The 21,210-nt window shown below is 28.5% G+C and overlaps 1 protein-coding gene across 6 annotated transcripts in view; it reads right to left on the bottom strand.

Moving 5' to 3' along the window:
- Positions 1–21,210, bottom strand: part of LOC129958976 (microtubule-actin cross-linking factor 1-like) — a 320,795-nt gene that overhangs the window by 47,165 nt on the left and 252,420 nt on the right. For all 6 annotated transcript variants that reach the window (XM_056071738.1, XM_056071741.1, XM_056071742.1 and 3 more), the window contains 14 exons: positions 20,139–20,600; positions 19,253–19,406; positions 18,761–18,892; positions 16,418–16,650; positions 16,182–16,308; positions 13,912–14,099; positions 12,040–12,363; positions 10,894–11,056; positions 10,503–10,669; positions 9,574–9,740; positions 7,978–8,137; positions 4,565–4,715; positions 1,505–1,674; positions 120–335 (listed from right to left, as the gene is read on the bottom strand). In XM_056071738.1, coding sequence (XP_055927713.1) covers positions 120–335; positions 1,505–1,674; positions 4,565–4,715; positions 7,978–8,137; positions 9,574–9,740; positions 10,503–10,669; positions 10,894–11,056; positions 12,040–12,363; positions 13,912–14,099; positions 16,182–16,308; positions 16,418–16,650; positions 18,761–18,892; positions 19,253–19,406; positions 20,139–20,600 — 2,814 coding nt within the window. The remainder of the gene's footprint in view (positions 1–119; positions 336–1,504; positions 1,675–4,564; positions 4,716–7,977; positions 8,138–9,573; positions 9,741–10,502; positions 10,670–10,893; positions 11,057–12,039; positions 12,364–13,911; positions 14,100–16,181; positions 16,309–16,417; positions 16,651–18,760; positions 18,893–19,252; positions 19,407–20,138; positions 20,601–21,210) is intronic.

Raw genomic sequence — 21,210 nt, 5'->3', positions numbered from 1 at the left:
ATGAAAATGAAGGAAAAATGAACATTAATTTTCATCCCATATTTTTAATTCTCACAGAAAAATGAAATACTAACTGAAATATAAAAAATAAAACATTGTAATAAAAAAAATGCACGTACCATAAAAACCGTAATAATTTTATGAGATGCACTTAGAGTTGCACATCGAGTTTCTAAATTCTTTGTAATAGTAGTATATCGCTTTTCAATATCGTCAACACTTTTCAAAATTTCTGTGGTATCAGTCCCATCCCCGGCTTTTTGTATGACCACTTTTGCAAATTTTTTCAATTTAGTTATTTCATTTTTCATTCCAACAGCCTCCTCTAAAAGAACCTAAAAATATTAAAAGTGGCAAAAAAGTTATTGTGAATGAAATCGTTTATATGGAATAACAATGCACAAAAACAACCAATACACGTTTTATCAAGTGATAACTAAGAACATTAATGTATATTTGCTAGTTACAGATATTTAAAAATATACAAAACAAAATTTCACAAGTCTATTACATCTTTAAATAACTTGTTGATTTTGAAGTAATTTGGAAATCAAATTAAATATAACAAAAATTTAAAAATTATTACCACATGGTGACTTTTCCTATACAATTAATTCTTTGTGTCAAAAGGAGCACTTTTAAATTAATGTAGCATTATATTAAATGCAATACATGTTAATAGTGATTGATCAATGAATTATAATTAAATTATGATACAATTTTTGCATATGAACCAATTTTCAATTGTAATTTGCATATGAACCAATTTGTACAAAAATTTTCAGTTTAAAAAGGCCAAAGTACTATGAATATAAATCTCAGTAAATTTCTTATAATAATATGAAAGTACCTATAATAAATTTAATATGCATATTTATCTGTATATACATGTCTTCATATAGTTCATATAATCTGCCTCTTTTTACATTACAACAATGATAAAAAATCGGCATATTTACAATTCAAATTGGGCTATAAAGTAACAAAACATAAATTCAATATCAACAAAACCATTTTAGACTGAAAGAAATTTTATAAAAATCTGGCACATAATGAAAATTAATGCTTGACAAAGTAGTAAAAATAAGAAAAGTTTTCAGAGTCTTTATATCAGTATTTAGTGAAAAAAAAATATATTAATTCAAATTGTTGCTGAATTGATGACTAGTAACTAGGAATGATAGTTACAGAGCCTCAGTAAAGTTCTATAAGCTTATAATGAATAGTAAAAATAATTCTTACATATGAAGAAAAAGTAACACATGAAACAAACTATATGATATAGACAAAATTAAAAAAGTAATGAGGAAATATTAGAAATAATTCGAAAAATAAAATGACAAAAAAAAAAAAACTGTATTCGAGATTATTATTATTATTAATTATTCGAGAATAGATTTTAAAGAATTTCACAATTATATGCAACATTATTAGCAAAAACAGCAACAAAAATAGGGAATTAATATTTATAAGGTTTTCAATAAAGAAAAATTTTGAGACCTACTTTTAGACAATCCAGCAATACAGGATCACATGAAACATCACCTAAAGCATCATGAGAACACATTTTATCTTCCAGACGTTGGACTCCATGTTGAATATCACGCAAGTTTTCTTCAAATTCGAGTACTGTTTGGAACAAATCTTCAAGAGATTGAACTTTGGTACTGACATCTAAAATAGATATTTATATATATAGATAGATGAAAAACATAATACATTCATACAATAATAGATGAAAAACATAATACATTCATAGTTCTATTCAGCTACGAAGTTAATGTAATGAAACAGATGAACTTGACCAATTAGATGGGAAAAATGTTAACATCCTAATATTTTGTAGTTCATAAAATTTGTGTTTTTTACAAATTTATTTAGCAATTATGTTAAAAACTTCGTTGTAACTGAACTGCTTGTACTCACTCCTCAAGTTAGTTGCCTTAGACAGTTGTCTAGTTAGAAATCTGTCACTGTTTGATTACATAGAATTCTAGATATAGTACATGCCGCTTAATGTGATATTTTGGAGCTTAAAAATTATGATAAAATTAACCGAAGAGGATATAATCAACTAAATTTTTTATCATAATAAAGGTAAAGAAGGAAAAAAAGCATTGACTTTCAGGCTATAAATTTTATTTTTTCAAAAATCACAATTAAAAATATTCTATAATTGTTGCTCATCCCCTATTATTCCTTAAGGGTTCACTGATATATTGTTCGTATCTGTATTATTTTTTTAAAAAATTGCTGAATAATGCTGTGCATCGGGTTTTAAAATATCATGTGCTTGATACATTTTGGCTTTAATGGCTTTTATTTGGATGGTTTTCTTCAAAAAATTTATCCTTCCTCAAAAATTTATCATCATTACCTCAAATGCCCTTATATTATTCTAGGGATTAAAATAATAATAATTGTGTCATGAATAAGATCGGCCATCTAATTCGGAAGTTAAGTAAATTTGTATGTCAAGAGGTTACTGTGTTATTTATGAATATTCTATGAATAACTATTTTAATCATCTTTTTATCAAGACATCTTTAATCAAAGTTTATTCAAAATTTAGGAGCATCTGAAATTATATAATTTTTGCTACGAATATTAAATGAAAGAAAAAAATATATAAACGATACGTTCCTCGATCACATAGTATTGAATGCAAAGTCTGAAGAATTTAGGTAGTAATTTATTTAACAAATTAGTGTATACTTGGATAAACTCTTTTAGTGTAGCTAAAAAGCTACCATACTACAAATACTTATTTTTTTTGTCGTCAATTGCAGTCGATAATATTTATTTTGTGTAATAATGGTAGCCTGATAAATTAGATTGCAAAAGGAAACAGATATTTTACTGTTACATAAACTTAATTTACAATTATACAGTTAAATTACTCCAGTGATTTATAACGAATTTACATTATTTGGTTACAGGAAAATAATTCTTTTTCGCACGCATATTCACAAGAGTGTCAAAAGAAAAGAGTGTTTTATTCAATTTAGTTTAACCATTTACTAGATTTTAATCAGACAATTCTCAGTGAAAAGGATAAAATAAATTTATCAGTTCGTTACCGAGAAAGTAACAATTAGATGAATAAGATGGCGATTAATTTTAGAACTTGAATTTGAGTGACGAATTATGGAAAACAACTCTGTCGTCTTATTCATGAATATAAAAGCATCAATTTCTCTAATAATTCTATTGGCAGGTAATCGAAGTGCTCGATGAAAACAATTTTTTTTTCTTCCATAATCTATGATAAAAACTCAGCCGAAAGACAAAGATTAGTCGGTAAAATGTCACGTCTTATACACTTGCTAGCTTATTGATTATTCTGCTAAATATAGTATAAATTATATGCTGAACGAACATTATAAGACTTAAATCAGATGACTGAGAAATTGGACTTAACGTCGTCGACATCCATCGCATTGAATTCTTAGTCGACCGATCAAAATTTTTTGACAAAATGCGACATGTCTTATGTCTTATTCACATGTCGCCTTGTCGGTAATATTTCCAAAAGTAGTGCAAATTAAAAGTTTCATGAATGACATTTGAATCAAATGTCTGAAAATCTGCGGATATAGTATTCGACATTCATTACATTCAGTTCATAGTCGGCCGTCCAAAATTGCCAGAAAAATGAGACTATCACCTTGTCGATATCTTATTCACTTGTTACCTTGTCGGTTATATTGCTACTACAAATTATAAGCTTAATGAAAGATATTTGAATCAGATGTATGAAAATCTGTGAACTTAATGTCTTCGACATCCATTGCATTCAGTTCTTAGTCCGTCTATCAGAAATCGACCGCAGAATACGGCATAATATTGACCTACCATCCTATCCATTATTTTGCCAAATATAGTCAAAGCACTTTAACCATTACTTGGATATTTCGACTGTTTACAATATACTAACTTTAAGATGGATTTTAAATAATCATATTCGATAATACGCAACTTTCTACAACCATTTTGAAGTAGTGAACACTTCTGCCAACGAAATTCTCAATCTCTGGCCGACGAGGGGGGGGGGGAAATCGCCCCCCTACTACCGCCGCCTGTGTGAACTTCTATCGCAAGAGAAAGATAATTTCCAAATGTTTCTTTACAATGAGAGCAACATATTCCCACAATAGTCAATCATTAACGCTGGGTGAAAATGAAAGATCAGTTAATTATTTATTTTAAAATTGATAGCATTAAACGATGTAGTGATTACACTGAATGAATGTTTTCATGTGACCTGAACACGACGATTCGGCACCAAAGAATTTTGATAATGCAAAAAGAGTGTGAGAGAAGAGAATGATAATAATGATAAGAGATCGATTAACTGCGATCACAAAAGCAGCGTCCATTGTACCTATAAAAAATCAGTGATATCTAAATTAAAAAAAACATTTAGATATAAAGAAAGAAATTATGACAAAGTCTGTTACGAACTGATTTTCATTTCACTGTGAAAAAAATTATGACCAAAAATACATCCTAATATTACCAAAGTGAATGTCTAATGATGACAAATTTATACATTTTGCCATACCTGTGTTAAGATCATTCCATTTTTTCTTCAAACTTATCAGCTGCTTTTTTGTTGGTTCTTTGTCAGTCTCGCAAGATGAAATAATGTCTTCTCCAACTTGCTGAATATTTTGAAATTCTTGATAATGAACAGACAGTTCGCTTTTCAATGCCTATACAAAAAATAACATATTTAAAGGTTTGAAATATCTTTTTTCTCTAAAATAAAGATATTTTTCAAATAAATGAAAATTTAAGCAACATGGGGTGAGGCAATTAAAATAAAAGTTGCATAAATATGTAATATTTAAAAAAATGGATTTTAGTTATAATGTACAAGATATGATATTTGAATGCCCAGAATTCATTTAATATTTACAAAATATTCATAAAAATCAAATTCATTACAAATTCCGATGCAATAACAAAGAAAAAAAAATATCTTTCTTCAAATTATGAGAATTTGATTCAAATAAATAAAATTAGAGACTATATACAACAGTACTCAATAGGCTCATTTTACAATAATACAAATTGTCATGCACAGGAGCATTTTTCAGAAGTTACTGTTTTCTCTCCTGTCAAAAGATATGTTACAAGATTCAAGTACTAAAACCTCTATGTTAAACTTGTCATCAAATAAATATTGAAATAACAAAATAAAGCTTAAATAAATTAATTATTCATCAAAATTGAAAACAGAGTAATGAAGAAACTACCTGCGTATTTCTTTTTATAAACAATGTTTCATGTAAATATTCATCATGATATTCAATAATCTACCAAATAATAAATCGAAATATATATAATTCGACTAATTATTTTTAAAATGTAAGATTCTTGTCACATTTTTAATTGAAAATATGTCTAAATCTTGCTTTAATGTTGTATCGTTATAATGCAACAAACAGTTGAATATGTATACTGTAAGTAGTAAATATTGTAGGTAAATAAAAAAAAAAACCAACTTAATAAAACAGCACCATTACTATGGGATGAGCAAGGCTAATTGAAAATGATTCAGCACTTTCCAAACTGACAGATAAATTTTAGGCTTGTAAACAATTCATGCACAAACTATAGCGAATTGACCATGCTGCCAACTTCTCCGAGCGGGAGAAGGCAAGCGGGCTCTTTTACATATAAAATAATACTAAAATAATAATAAAAAATACGACATGCTCTAGCAGAGATTTTTTAGAATTTGCTTTGCCTTTAGAAACTAAGTAAACTTGGTACAGACACGCAATTTCTTTTTTTGAAGCTTTGACTCCACTGAATTACCTCTTACATTTTTATGACTGTCAATGTCCTACGGTGGAATGGGAGGGAAGTTATCCCTCTTTCTTGGAAGAATGTGATCTTTACGAGAAGTTACTAAATGACGTGTTTTTTTCCCCGTTATATTTTAAAACTGCATTGTACGGTTATAAAACTGATGGACAAGCTAACTGGCCTTTCTAAAGCAAAAGAGAATCTTTCTCAGACCTCTAAAATCCTTACAAGGTGGTACAAGAATGATGTTTCTGAAGACCAAAGTCACATTTGTGAAAAAGAAATACACAAGCCTTTTCTTAGATTTATGTGTTTAGGGGCATTTAATTGATTATGTTTACAGAGTTGTTGGAAAGGTAATTTTGCCTCAATCTTATAGAACAGATTTCTGGATATTCTTTCGGAGCAAGCAGTTGGAAGAATATATGGTACACTTGTTCTCAGTGAGCAGAGAGTAAGACATGCGTATCTAGCATTTTTTTTTTTTTTTAAAGAAGTGAGCTGAATTTTTTTTAATATTTAGTTTGCTTCTATTGTATTAAACACTGGATACCTTCTGCAATCAGCTGAGTCGCACATCTGATTATTTGTATTGATTTAAATATACTAATCAACTTTAAATTCATACACTTAATGTAACCTTTCAAAGAATTAATCATAAAAAAGACTAAGAAATGAACTAGTTAGATACACACAAAGAAAAAAAAAACATCAGCAAATAAATATATTCGTTCAGAATTAAATTTTTTTATTCAGAATAAAGCATGCTAAAAATCATGATATTCAATGACTTTTATTATCTTTTTATTATATATAAAACAAATTTAAATAACAATTAAATAATTTATTCAGCTAAAGTTAGTAGCTAATGGAGATAAATGTGTGTGTGTTATTGTTCTAAAAGACATATGGTTAGACCACAAGTTTCCAGTAGGGTTGTTATAATTCCCAACTGAGAGTGGAAGCCTTCCATGGGGGCAGCAGCGGATCCAGAGACAATAATAATTTAATATTTGTTACGATTAACCATTAAAAAAGAGGCACTGAAATGATGATCCAAAAGGAATGGGAACTGCATTGTACCTATAGCTACCAAATTTGACTCTGGAAAGTAAATATGTGCACCTTAGAACTATTTTTTTTTGAAATTTTAATTAATTAGAAATTAAATGAAAATTTGACTTTTTTCTCCAAAAACTGCTGAGTCTTAAAAAACAGAAAAAAATGTTGTAACATCTTGAAATTCAAAAAATTAACTTTTCAATGATACCAGTTTAATTGCTGTACATTGTTTGTCCATTTTTAATCAATTTTTAAAAATATTTTAAAACTTATTTTGCAAAAATTGTTAATTATCAATTTTAATTTTATATATATACATGTGTGTGTCAGTGAATAGCCTCCCCCCCCCTTATTCCATCGTTGAATCAAAACCACCATTTTCAGATCCAGTCACTTACCGCATACAGTTAAACTAATTAGAAAATACAAGAGTTCAGTGATAAAATGCATGGTCACATTTTCAATTCCACAACTGCTTATGTAAATAATAAAATTTTTTACCTAATTAACATAACGATAATTCCTTACATAAAGGCTACTGCTGTTCGCAGTTTTTAATTTGTTTTTATATTAAAGTAGTTACTGTTAATTCTCGGATACGGAAATCCTCCACTTTTTGCACATGCATCAGCAGACTTCGTCAAAAAAGGGGTAAGAGGAAAGGTGCAAAAAGAAGAAGTTTATATTTAGTAAAAGTGAGATCATTCGTGGTTTAGGAGGCGTAATAACCGCTCATCTTTCAGCGCACCAGCCTTTAGTGTTATCCAAAAATGTTAAGTCCCCGGATCTTAAAAGGAACAGTCATGATTGATTTGAAAAGTTTACTAAAATAAACACGAAAGAATAACAGCTTTAAAAAACATGTTTATTAATTAGCCCTGATGAGGTTTAACTATATATAACATTCCGCAAATGTTTAAACCACCTAAAAGAATTTTGAGACACTGATAAGAGAAAGTTATAAGCATATATATATATAATTGTAGCTGATAAGGATTTGAAACATAACACAAATAATACATCTACAGCATGGAAATGTAAAAGGACTGTATAAATTAGTTATACATGTCTTGTAATTTTAATTTCACAAATAATTACCTGCGTTTCTTTTAACTGTTTGCTTAACGTTTCACGCCTTAAGTTTGATGGTTTTATATTATGAAATCTTTCCTCGACATCTTGGAGCCAAGGAATAAAGGTATCCACAGCAGACTGATACCTTTTACAGTTTTCATAGCAACTACGAAGACTAGTGTGCCTGTAACAAACAAAAATATATAAATAAAAATGCCTGTTAAAAATTATGAATGAATATTTTTTCACATTTAAACAAGAAGGATGTCAAATAGAATATATCTTCTTTCTCAAAATATAAAGAAATTATCATCCCATTACAATTTTAAGCTAATACATACACCCTTTAATGATAAAAATACTATTAATCCTTGTTCACAAAAATTACAGATGAATTTATGCAATAGATCGGCTGAAGTAAATTAGAATCTGAATCATCTTCATATCCACACAAAACTTATGGCGCGTATGAAAATAAAATAATTTCTCCTATGAGTATATGTATTACTTTTATTTGATATATATAAGACGATTCAGTTGGTGTGTAAAATTGATAATTTTAAAATAACACCTAAATTTCTAGAGAACAGAATTACCCCATTTCAATTTAATACTATATTTCAATATTATATCATTCAATGAATTTTTAATATAAAACCGATAAATAAAACAACTCTAAGACGAATGAAAATTTTAAAAATCATATGAAGAAAACTAAAACTAGTCCGAATTGCCTTAATATGAAGGAAAATATAATTATATTGTAAAACAAACTGTTGTTCCATTCAAATTTCAAAAATAAATAAAAATTTCATGCAAAATAACCGCAAGAGTTCGGAAAAAATATTAATAAGTGCACTATCACTTTCTTACAAAATATTTTCATTAACATCAACAGAATTATTTTTTAAATATTGTTTGACAAAACTTTATTTTTGTGCCTTCACATATTGTATTTACTTTTTGTTTCACTTCCAAGGTTTTTTGATTCTAAAATTGTAAACAAAAATAAATATCCATCTAACAATGTTATGTTAAGTAGCAGCAAGATAGCTTCTGAATCATGACTAATTTCTGATTGTTTCTTTGTAATAAGGTCATTCCAAAAATAGAAATATTTCGCGTGCATATTTCGCAATAATGCGTTTGTGCATTCTTATATTTATGAAAATTTACATTTATTAAAATTTTTCTACAATATAAGAGGAATGGATTTGATATGTCTTGTTTGTTCGTTTTTAGGTATCTTAGGTTGAATTTGCTAAATCTTAAATACTTAATAAATGGTTAGTTATTTTTTAATCTCTTGAACTTCTAATTTTTTTACCACCTAAATAAATGCACTCTGCGTCATCAAATGTATTAAATCTAATAGCGCGAGTTGATTAATACATATACAAACATAAGAGTTGAAACTGCAGCGTTTCACTGCAAAGATTAACTACATCTATGAATATATAAGAAAACAAAATATTTGATATACAGGTAAAATAATGGCAACAGAAAAATTTATGTAATTATAAATTACCTTTATATTAAACGACTTAACTGCATAAACAAAACTTGGAATATTTCATTAATTACAGATACCAAAGAAAATAATTAATAAGATCACCAGACCTGTCAATGGCATTCTTCTTTATCTTTTCAAACTGCTTTTTAATGGAATCCAATTTTGCTCTTAAGGAAGATTCTTGTTTGCCTGACAGTTTATTTACCATATCAGACCCTTTGCTCAAACACAAATAAACTTCGTGTTCTTTATTCATAATATCCTTATAGAAGCTCTGAAAAAAGAACATTTATGATCTTACATGAATACAAGAACTAATTAAATAACGCACTCAAATGTATTTTCATATATTTTATAATAGGTTGCAAAACAGCCTTATTAATACAATCTCAATTCTACTCCTTTTGCTTTACAGCATTCCTTCGCTAATTAAAAACATTCTTGATATAAAATTCGGATATTTTTCATGATAAATTGAAATTGATAATTTCACAAATATAGTTTCATAAGAAAAAGTTAGAGGTGCGTAAAACAAAATTCAACTCCTTCCCTGACCTCATTCTTTTACTTCTGTTTTCAAAAATATAAATGCAGAAATACTATCTTCATGGTGCAATAAAGATTGGCGCTCGGTCACCAAGCCTCCCCCCCCCTGCAACATACATCACAGCAAAGTAATCACTTGAGAAAACAATTTCAATAAACATCTTTGATTTCATATTTAAGAATTTTTAAAAAATTACAAATGAATACAATGAAATTATAATTCCCGGGATCACCAAAGCAAATTATTAAACAATTATACATGATTTACAACCAAATTTTTAAAATATTTTTCAGTAAATTACCTTATTTTAACATTAGGTAAATTACTACATCATATTGAAAAATATTACTTTTATCATATTCATATAATCAATATACAAGAAATAATTCTTTTTATTTTATTTAAAATACTGCATAACATTATATATAATGTATAATTTTTCACTTCTTATGTAATTGATTATTTGACATTTTACATCATACTTCATACCTCATAATTTTCTTTCTCCTTTAATAACTTTGATAAATCTGCTGAGATTGGACCAGAATGAGAAAATGATGTTTCAATAGTCTTCAACCATGAACATATTTCCTCGCATACTTTGAAAAATACTTTATCTTCTTTTAAAGATGATTCAACTTCAGCTTTTTTATTATCTGCATATAAAAATAAAGCAATTTATTTTTTTAGCATTTATAAATGCAAAGCTAATCTTTACATCATATAAACGTTTTTAATATTTGAAGCACAAAACTGAGTATAAATTATATACTGAGGTTCTCAAGAGTCTTCAATTAATTTTTAAAGTAAATTTTACAGCATAATATTTATTTAAGTATATATTACAGAATCAATAACGATCAAATAAATATTCAAGTACCGATTTTTTTCTTGAGATTGCCATAAGATTTCTCTATCAGACTGATTTTGTACTTGATCTCAGTTTTTGATGCCGAATCTGTTAGTACATCACAAAGTTGTTCACAGAAACTTTGTGCATCAGCAAGTAAAGGCCTTTGTTTATCTAGTTCTTCTTCCATTTCCTATATAAAAGAAAATTATAATGCAATGTGTAACATTGCAGATGTCTCAAATAAGGAAAAAAGTTTCAGTAATATTAACAGAAATCAGTAAATAATATAACCTATTATTATATTAACATATACCATGTTATAAGTATATAAAATAACAAGTGAACAGTTTTAAACATAGTAACTTCATTTTATATCAATAAATTTAAAAAACAACAACTCATAATTCTGTTATAAGTTACAGACTAAGATGTAAAGTATAAAGTCAGTATGATGAATTTCAAGTTAAAAAAATTGCAAGACACAAAAGAAAGCTTGAGCATGAAGCAAAACATGACCAATATTTAGGCACTAACATTTAAGGAATTTTCAGAAAATTTCAGACTTAGTGTTTTTCCAAATCAGTGCAAGAAATAAATTACAATATAATTATGAAATTGTCTAAATAATAATAAGGTGACAACATAGATATTTCAAATTGCATTTAGTAAAAAATATTTTTAAACACAATTTAAATAAATAATAAAAGTTAAAATTCTAACTAGCTTCTCTACCTGGCCAAACATTATCTGTACAAAAACATAAGAATAAAATCATTCAATCAGAATTATATAGAAAAATTAACTTTTAATTTATCTTTAAACATAAATGAATGAATAGATGCCAGCAACATGTGTGCTATATACAAAGAGTATATAGTATAAATTATAGAAGTGACATGATAAGGGATTTATTTAAATTAAGATGTGCAAAATTATCAAACGTTTCATAACTTACAAAAGGAACCAGTACACATATTAAATAAGTCAAATTTGCGAATTTCCATGTTCAGTTCTAATTAAAATACTGAAAAGGTTACACAAAAAGGCCTCACGATTAGTTTCATAATTTACATTTACTTTTATTCAAACCTACAATAACCTGATATTCAACCTACAACAATGACCAAATATTCAAGATGAAATCTTATTAAAACATAAATAAAGGTATCATACCGAAAGTTTCTTGAGAAGAATTTCTAAGGTCACTTCTTTTTCTTCCAAAGCATCGAATTTATCACTAACAAGCTGTACTTTCCCTTGCAATTCAGATAAGTTCTTGTGGAAATCTTTAACAATACTACTAGCCGCTTCTAAACTCTTTTCTCTGTCGATTAATCTTCCAGACATAGCGTTCCACTGTTGCTGAATTATATCCATTTGTTCATTGATTTTTGCAGTGCTTGATCCAGTATTTTGTAAATGCAATATAATTGTCTTTGATAACTCATTTAGACGATCAATTAAATACTTTTGTGATGTAAACTCATCCCTCATAACCTAAAAAAAAGATAAAAATCTCTTTACTTCAACTTATCCCATAATAAAATTATTGTTTTAAACAGTGTTAAACTAGAAAATTCAAAAGCAGTAGCATTTTTTAATTTTACTAAATGTGTCTTAGAATGTGCTTGTTCTGGCAGATAGGACAGGATAGTATAATTTTAAACATGATATAAATATTTGAAAATCTTAACTTTCATCATGCTATACATTTTAACAAAATAAATGAAACAGATTTCAGATTAGTGTAATAAATGCATATAATTTTTTTCAAGAAATACCTGAAACTCTGCAATAAAAAATTACCTCAGAAAAATGGCAGTTATATTGCAGACTTTGCCGCAAGTGTCAGAGACAAAAGGTATATTCCAAGAACTAAAAATAAACTACCAATATATAATAAAGAAACACTAAATTTCCATTTCGAGTATGGTGCTTACCCTAAATGAATACCTAAATCTTTTTCATGTTCTACATAGACCAATATACATATAAGGGGATCTCGTAAACAAGGCTGCAGTGCATTGATAAAATTACTTTTTTAAAAATATGCTTTTCCCTCCGTTCTTTTTCTTTTGGCATTTTCTTCTTTTTGTTTTGTTTGCATTGTTTTAATTTATTCAATAACTTCTTTCTAACCTTAACTTTATTTTGAAACTACTTCATTCTAAATTACTTATTCAGTTAATTAGTCACTTAATGTTTCTCGTTTCAGGCTAAATAAACATCCATTAACATGAAGGAAGGTATGTTTGATTTTCTACTTTCAGTTTTATTCGGTTGAAGTATCAAAGTGTCAAATTCAAGTGAATTATTTTCATGTGCTATTTAATGAACAATTGACGCATAGAAATTGCCCACATTTGATGCGCACATAACACAAATATAATTTTTTGTGTGCATGTTTATTATTGAATTTTTAATCTCGAAGTAATTAATTCCTGACTTCCTCATTGGCCGAGTTGAATGATTATATCATTAATTTCATTTTAAAAATACAAAAGGAAAAAAATTATTTATACTGAGTTTGACTCCAAAGTTCCAGTGTAGTATGTAGACTTATCTGTTTGTTCTAATAAATAATTTGGATGGACTCTTCCATTCTTCTGGGAAGGCAAGCCTTTGTAGCGGTTTGTTATGAGCGAGGATAGAACCTGGGACCTTGTGGTTCGCAGCCGAGTAACAAGACCACAACACAAAAGCAATTGCCCGTGTTTCGTAGCTATTATCTGGCTTATAAGCATTTCACCTCACCTTCATGGGTGATAAGAAAATTTCAAATTAGGCGAATTACAGTTTCATCATGACGAACAACTTCTGTATTGAAAGTTTTTGCAATAACTACAATTTTTAAGAAAGGAACTGAAAAGTGACTTGCAACTGCTTTTAAACCTAAACGTATAGCACTATGTTGGAATGTTTCCTCCAACTACATCCTTTGTCATCTATTATTACATTAAATTATTAATTAAAACATTTGATTAAATTACAGCAAAATATTTCAAAATAAGTATATATTTGAAAGAAAGTAATTTATTTAAATACCTGTACTTGCTGAACCTGAGATGTAACCATTCGTGGCTCTGATGCAATAGGCCCTAATACTTGAAACATTTTCTCTTTTTGTGTTAACCAATTCTGCATCAATTGCTGAGAGTCCTGAAATTCTTTTAAATCTTGCAGGAAGGTAAGAATTTGTTTGATATTGTTTGAAAGAGAATTCCACTTTTTCTCTATAATTAAAAAGATTAAATCACAGCTTAAGAAAAGATAATAAACTGATTACTTTCCCACAAATTTTACCCAATTTAACAAATAAATAAATAAAAGGACATGTAAATATGATACAGAAACTCATATAATACACATTAACTATATAAATACAAATATATATGAGAGAAACATCACCAACATTTAATTTGTTTTAAATATTTTTCAATCAAATGAGAATGCATTAATTCTAGTTTTTAAAAAGAAAATATCCACCTGTCAACTTTAGAGAAAAAAAGATATGCAAAATAGGAAACTATATTATATATATATATATATATATATATATATATATATATATATATATATATATATATATGCACACACACACTACTGGTCAAAAGTATTGCAAGTTTGAGAAATTTCACGTTTTTTCAAGAATAAGCCCCTCAAAAGTAATATTTGTTTCATTTAAAGTGATATTTTCTTGTATAAATGTGGTGGAGAAGTTTCAAGCTATTCTGAAGTAATAGACTGTAATGATTGCGTTGTCCCGGTAGTTCATTATAAAATCGCTCCAATTGCGAAGGATTTCATGTCGTTTGTTGCGCTGTCGAAGTGCGTTTCGCTGTGCATTGCTTTTCAGCTTAAACTGTTCGTTTCTTTTCAAAATGTGTGAATTAACTCGTGAGAAGCGTCAAGCTATTATTTTAATACACCGAGAAAACATTTCAAATGTTAGGATTGCTCATCAGTGCGACTGCAGTGAGTCAACTGATTTACATCTTATAAAGAGATTCAAAGCGTAGGAGTCGTAGATCAAAAGCCTAGAAGTGGCCGGCCAAGGTTATCTTCTAAACGTGTTGATGTTACATTGACACTATTATGCCGTAAAAAATAGATTTGTAAGTTCTGTTACACTTGCAAGAGAATGGAATGAGTCCACGTCTGTCATTGCCAGTCACAGAACAGTTCGCAGGAGGCTCTGTCAAGCTGATTACAAGGCACAAGTACCTAGGAAAAGAACCAGTATTGACAAAAACAATGCGGAAAAAAATGGAGTGGGCCAAGGTGCACAGAAGTTGGAGTATTTCGGAATGAAGACAAGTTATATTCAGCGAAGAAAGTCGCTTTTCTTTAATGTCTGACAAGCATGGTTATGTTTGGCGTAAAGCAAAGGACAGCATGAGGCCAGAATGCCTGGTTCGTACATAAAAACCCCTAGAAATCGTAATGGTGTATGGGTGCATGTCATATTAGTCAATTGGACAACTTCATTTTGTACAGGGAGCAATGAATGGTGACAAGTATGTTGGTGTGCTGAAGGATCAGTTGCTTCGCAGTGCTCATGACATGTTCGTAAGGCAGAAATGGATATTTCAGCAAGATCTGGCTGGCATCCTGTCATACATCGAAAAATGCAAGACAAACTTTACAATTAATTTTAAATTTCAGTTCAGTTCTGACCTCTAATTTGAAACATTCGTTATTTTAGGTTAAGGCTGCATTTGCAAAACATGCTATTAATGTTCTCGAATGGCTAGGAAACCCACCAGGTTAAAACCCTATTGAGATTTTATGGATTATAATGGGAAATAAAATTACTGAGAATCATCCCAGAAGAAAACGAGAACTCAGGAAACAATAATTAAAGTTTGGCACCATGAAATACCGAAGGAAGTGTTGCAAAACCTTGTGGATTCCAAGCCTAACAGAGTGGTTGCTGTGATCGAAGCCAGAGGTGGCCCAATCAAATATTAAATGCTTTTCAGTTAATTTGACTCTTTTATTATTTTTTCTGACAAAAAGAAATTTTTTCTTTACTTCGTTTTATTCTGAGGAACAAAAATAAATTCCGATACTGATACCCTGTACATTTTGTTTGTATTTTATTCCTTTTGAAATTAAATAATTTTTTTGTTCAATAACTTAATTGTATCTTGCCTTTAGACTAATTTAATATACTGACATAAACAAATACCATTTTAAATGAAAAAATATTGCTCTTTGGTGACTTATTATTGAAAAAACGTGAAATTTCTAAAACTTATAATACTTTTGACCAGTAGTATATAATTTAATTGAAAAAATTTGTAATTAAATACCAATATTAAGCAACTCTTCTTGCAGATCTGTAGCTTTTGCTGCTTTTCTTCTACTCAAAGTGCAAAGAATGTTCATTTTAAGATTGTCCATGTCAGGCTGCTTTTCAAGAACTTCTCTCTGAATTTCCTGCGAAAATCAATAAAAATATACATACTTAAATACATATACAAATATAAATTTTCAGAAGGACAGATAACTAAATGGATAATTATAACAAGACCGTTATTCAACTTACTTTCAAGTTAGCAATATGATTGTCAATGCTTCCTTTTGTAAGCAGTACGTTTTCTTTTGGAAGACGCTTCTGCCTTCCTTCTATAAAAGTTGCTAATTCTTTTATAATAGTGTAAAATGAATGAATTTCTTCCGTTACAGTGGATATTTCTTGGCTACGTTCAGAAATTTTAACACCCAAGCAGTTGTATCGGTCGTTGATTTCAGATAACTGTTGTTGAATGGGAGTAATATCTGTGAAGGAAGACAGAAGAAGAATAAATATACAATAACAAAATTTTTTTAAACATGATATAACTTGCTAAATGGATCTTGATATTTTAAATGTATCATAAGCATCTTATTTGTTTTTATAAAATCAGATTTTACAGTAATAACACTTGGTTGCGTCTCCAGGAACCCTTATCATAGCTATTAAAGGTGGTGGCTCTCCATATGCAGTTGTTCTACAATTGCAGCAATTTTCGTCCACTTATCTCTTCTGCAAATGATGCGAAGCTTTAAGCAAAATAATTTCAAAATGTTTCATATTTTCCTAATGATTTAAGCGCAGAAAAATTGATTAGAGAATGAAGGTGTGGGACATCAACTTCAGGTTCTATAATTCAGTTTTGAATGTACCAGGCGTGATGTATAGTATAACTGTTCTCTCAGTAGACATATTGTGTTACAGGATCTTCTCAAGTAGAATATCAGAATAAGTGAAGACATTAATATACAGGATGGAAGCACGTCACAATATTTTACCCAATTGTTGACATGTACGAGTGGTCCAAAACCACCAGCAAAAATACGATTCTCAAACTGCTCTCTCCCCGCTTTGCATAGATTTTAATGACACAGGCTAGATAACACGACTTTCTGGATTTCTTAAAGACGGATGGGAAAGAACAATATCGTATACAAGAAGCGTCATTCTTTTGACCATATCACAGTGCAGTATCTATATGAATTATGTCACTGGAACCATTTATCCAGCTCTAAAACAAATTAGTGGTAGCCATACAATTTACATACTGGCAAATTTTCGGGAATAGTACTGTCTTTTGGCTAGCATTGAACCTCTGCACTTTTTATTGCGGATAAGCGGTGCATGGTATAAACTACAGTCATTATTATACCCAAGACACCTACAAAATCTTCAATTTTGTGGCAGCGCTACCGCCTTTTTGTTTAGATGTTCGTTTTGTTTTTCATTTCAGATATGCTTTGTTTGTAAGGTCATTTTTTAATTTACTGAAGAATAATGTCCACTGATTAGAAGTTTTCGCAACACTTTTTTTATGGAATTAATTTCCTTTTATGGATTCATGAATGTATGGATTTTTTATGGATTTAAATTTTTTTTATATACAAGATGCATTACTAACACATACAGTGCATGCTAAATGCAAATATTGCTTTAGCAATATCTTCTCCAAGAGTTTTATGATTGATTACTTATGAAAATTACTTAACATTGCTTTGAGTGAGCCAAGCATGTAATCAATAAACACTTACAGTTTAATTCATCCCCAATACATTAAATAAGCCTGATTAATATTACAAACGATTAGACAGAATAAAGATAGGAACCAACATCGAGATCCAACTATATTTGGAATCTAACATACCATATATATCTATTTTTCACCATTAACAGATATATTTAATTCATTAAACTAAATTTTAAATATTGATTATTAATTGATCATATAGTTATTTGCAGGAAAAAATATAATTGCCCTGGAACATGTAACAATTAATAATGTTGTAAATTTTAAAATATAAACAAAATGATGGCTTTTAAAAATTTATTTTAAAGCAATACAATTTTCAGAGAAATTTAATTCATTGCAAGTTAATTCTAATTTGCTGCAAGATTCGCAACTGAAATATATGAGAGAGAAGTAATGAAAAATTTGTTTCGGTTCTAAGTTTTTGTATATTTTTATATAATTCCAAAGAAAAAAAAATCAGGATTAGAATATATAAATATAATTTATTCCATTCAAGGGAAAAAAAAAAACACACACAAAAAAAACAACCCTATGTAAATTCTGAAAATGATTTCCTTTCACTTTGTTCCGTTTTCGCAGCTTTTATAAAATGCAGGAGCAACAATGGGAAATGATGATGGCAAAAGGTTTAAATTATAGTCTAATCTAAAAATGATTTTGAAGATTCCAGTTTTTCGAGATTCTTTACCATAACTGATATGACACATTACTAACAGTTACTTTCACAGAGATAAAAAAAAAAAAAAAATACACAGATAATTGCATTCATGCAACATAATTTTTCATCTAATTTTTAATATATTGAAATATGAAAACTGTTCAGTGAATACAAATTAAAGCCATACCATCAAAAACACCGATGTTGTCTGTAGAACTTCGTCTACTACTAAATCCACTTGAAACTGTTGATAAAGGACTTTGTGTAGTAACTTGATTTTTAACAGGAGAAACTGAAAAGTTTTCATTTGATCTAGATTCTAAAAATTAATATAAGCAATTAGAAACAATTTTTTTAAACGTTTAAAATAGAAAATGAACAAAAAACATAAACATTTAACAACTAGGTAAATCGTATTTTTTTAAAAATATGACTGCATGTAAATAAGTAAAAAAATTTTTTTTCTACAAAAATTATTATTATTTTTTAATTTTCTGATTATTTCAGAAGTCATTTACTTACATCAAAGCCTTCAATGCCAGATAATTTAACAAAAATATATCTAAAACCTAACCAATTTTCGAATGGTTTATAGTAGTTTCAATTTTAAATGTAAAAATAACATCCCCTATCTCAACATAACATCCTCTATCTTAGTTATATTTATAGTTTAACTTACTTGAAGGAGATTTCCGAGTAGGACTCGGAGCTTTCTTCATTGGACTGGATTTTCCTTTAGAACTATCCAATTTCATCACGGATTCACAAGAAACTCCTAAATCATTAATTTTTTCCACAGTCGATGAATAATCTGTATGTTCTTTTAATAGATGCTACAAAATACAAAAAGAATAAAAGCCATAAGTATTATTTAAAAACTTGTCACAATACATTTATATTTAATTTGACAGACATATAAAATATCAATGATTAGATAGTTTCATTTTGTATCAAACGCTATAATTCATTTTAACTCTTGAAATGTTTCAATCTCAAAGAAACTACTTAAATTAATAAAAAGTTTAGTTTTTAAAGAAATTTAAAAATCGAAATGAATATTGTTTGATAGATAATTTGCATTAAAACTTCTCCGTTCTGCATTCCAGCATTTCATGCAAATATATCAGCAATATTATTTTTGAAAGTTTAATTAAAAAAAACAAAACAAAAATATGAAATCTACTTAAGAAAAGGCTACTTAAATTATAGATTCTGTTCCTAAATCGGGTCATGAAAATCTGGCTGTGACTTATATGTCAGCAACGACTCTAGATAGCTTGATAGCTTATAGCTAGTACTTTTGTGAAAACTGTCTTCTTCATTTAGAAAATTAAAATTATTTCATTACAATTTTAGAATTTGACATATTTAACTGATTTTTATTTAATTATGATTAACAATTCAACGTCAACTTGTGCACTTAGGGTTGTGAGAAACATTTTTTTTACTAATGTATAAAAATTCAAAGTATTTCTATATTTGAAATGGCGTTTCAAATGACAAAGTTTGAAATGTTCAAATATAACAGAATATTCAGTTTCATGAATTGAACAAAATTTACATACCTGAGTTTCTGTGGCTTGTTTCTTTAAAACAGTTTGATCCAGAGCTACTGGCTCTAACTTTTCAACGTCTCTTTCCATTTTTAGCAGCCAGTCCAAAATCTTAACACGTAGGGTATCATAAGCTGCTAACTGTTCTGATCTAGCTTTGCCCACCTGTTTCTTTTCATTTAATAAATCTCCAATATTTTTCCATTGTTCCTCCAAACTTCTGATTTTATCTTTTACTAAACTTGTATCAGATACATCTTTCTTTTCAACAAGCATTTTCCCAACCTTTAACAGTTGATCGAAGTCATCTTTTTTAGAATTACGTTGATTTAAAGTATACTCAATGATTGATGAAAATCCATCAACATCAGTTCGGTGAACATTGTCGATACTTTCAATGCGTTCCATAGTAGCAGAGAAAAATTCATCAAGCTGCAAACTCATTTCTTGAAATGCATGGACGCTCTCAGATACCTGTATTGAAATACATAATATTATAACGACTTATTTACAAAATAATGTTAATTTTCAAATACTTCAATGTCGAAATATAAAATTATCCAACAATTCAATTCTTTGCAAAAGTATTGATATGCCCTTTGGTAATATACTGAAAAGAGCCAATGCAGCTTCAACGACTTTTAGTCAACATATATTTAAACAGTGAAAAAAATAATACTTCTGAAGATGTAACAGAAGAATTTGGATTCATTTTGAAATTAATACGGTATATATGTAAACTGGAAAATCAAAAAAACCGAGCATACAATTGTAGATTAAACCCAGTAGTGTATATTATATATATGAAATTTGAATTCATATCTAAGGAATAACATGATATGCATTCAGCTTTTACAAACAATGGTTGTAGTCAAGAAAATATGAAGAAAATTTCAACACAAATGGGGGTTTAAAAAAAGAAAGAAATCTTTTACAACTGTAGAATTTAGGCATGGCTGAAAATTAAGAATTTGACTCAAGATATTTTCTTATTAAATTTTAATTAAAAAAAAAACTTCGCAAATTTGTTCATTAAATTAAGATCTTAAAATGAAATCCATAAGTTGAAGAATACAGAAATACA

Source organism: Argiope bruennichi, chromosome X1, assembly GCF_947563725.1.
Source record: "Argiope bruennichi chromosome X1, qqArgBrue1.1, whole genome shotgun sequence".
Classification (NCBI taxonomy): Eukaryota; Metazoa; Arthropoda; class Arachnida; order Araneae; family Araneidae; genus Argiope; species Argiope bruennichi.
Note: the sequence above shows the minus strand (reverse complement) of the source record. Positions and strands in the feature narration are given on the sequence as shown.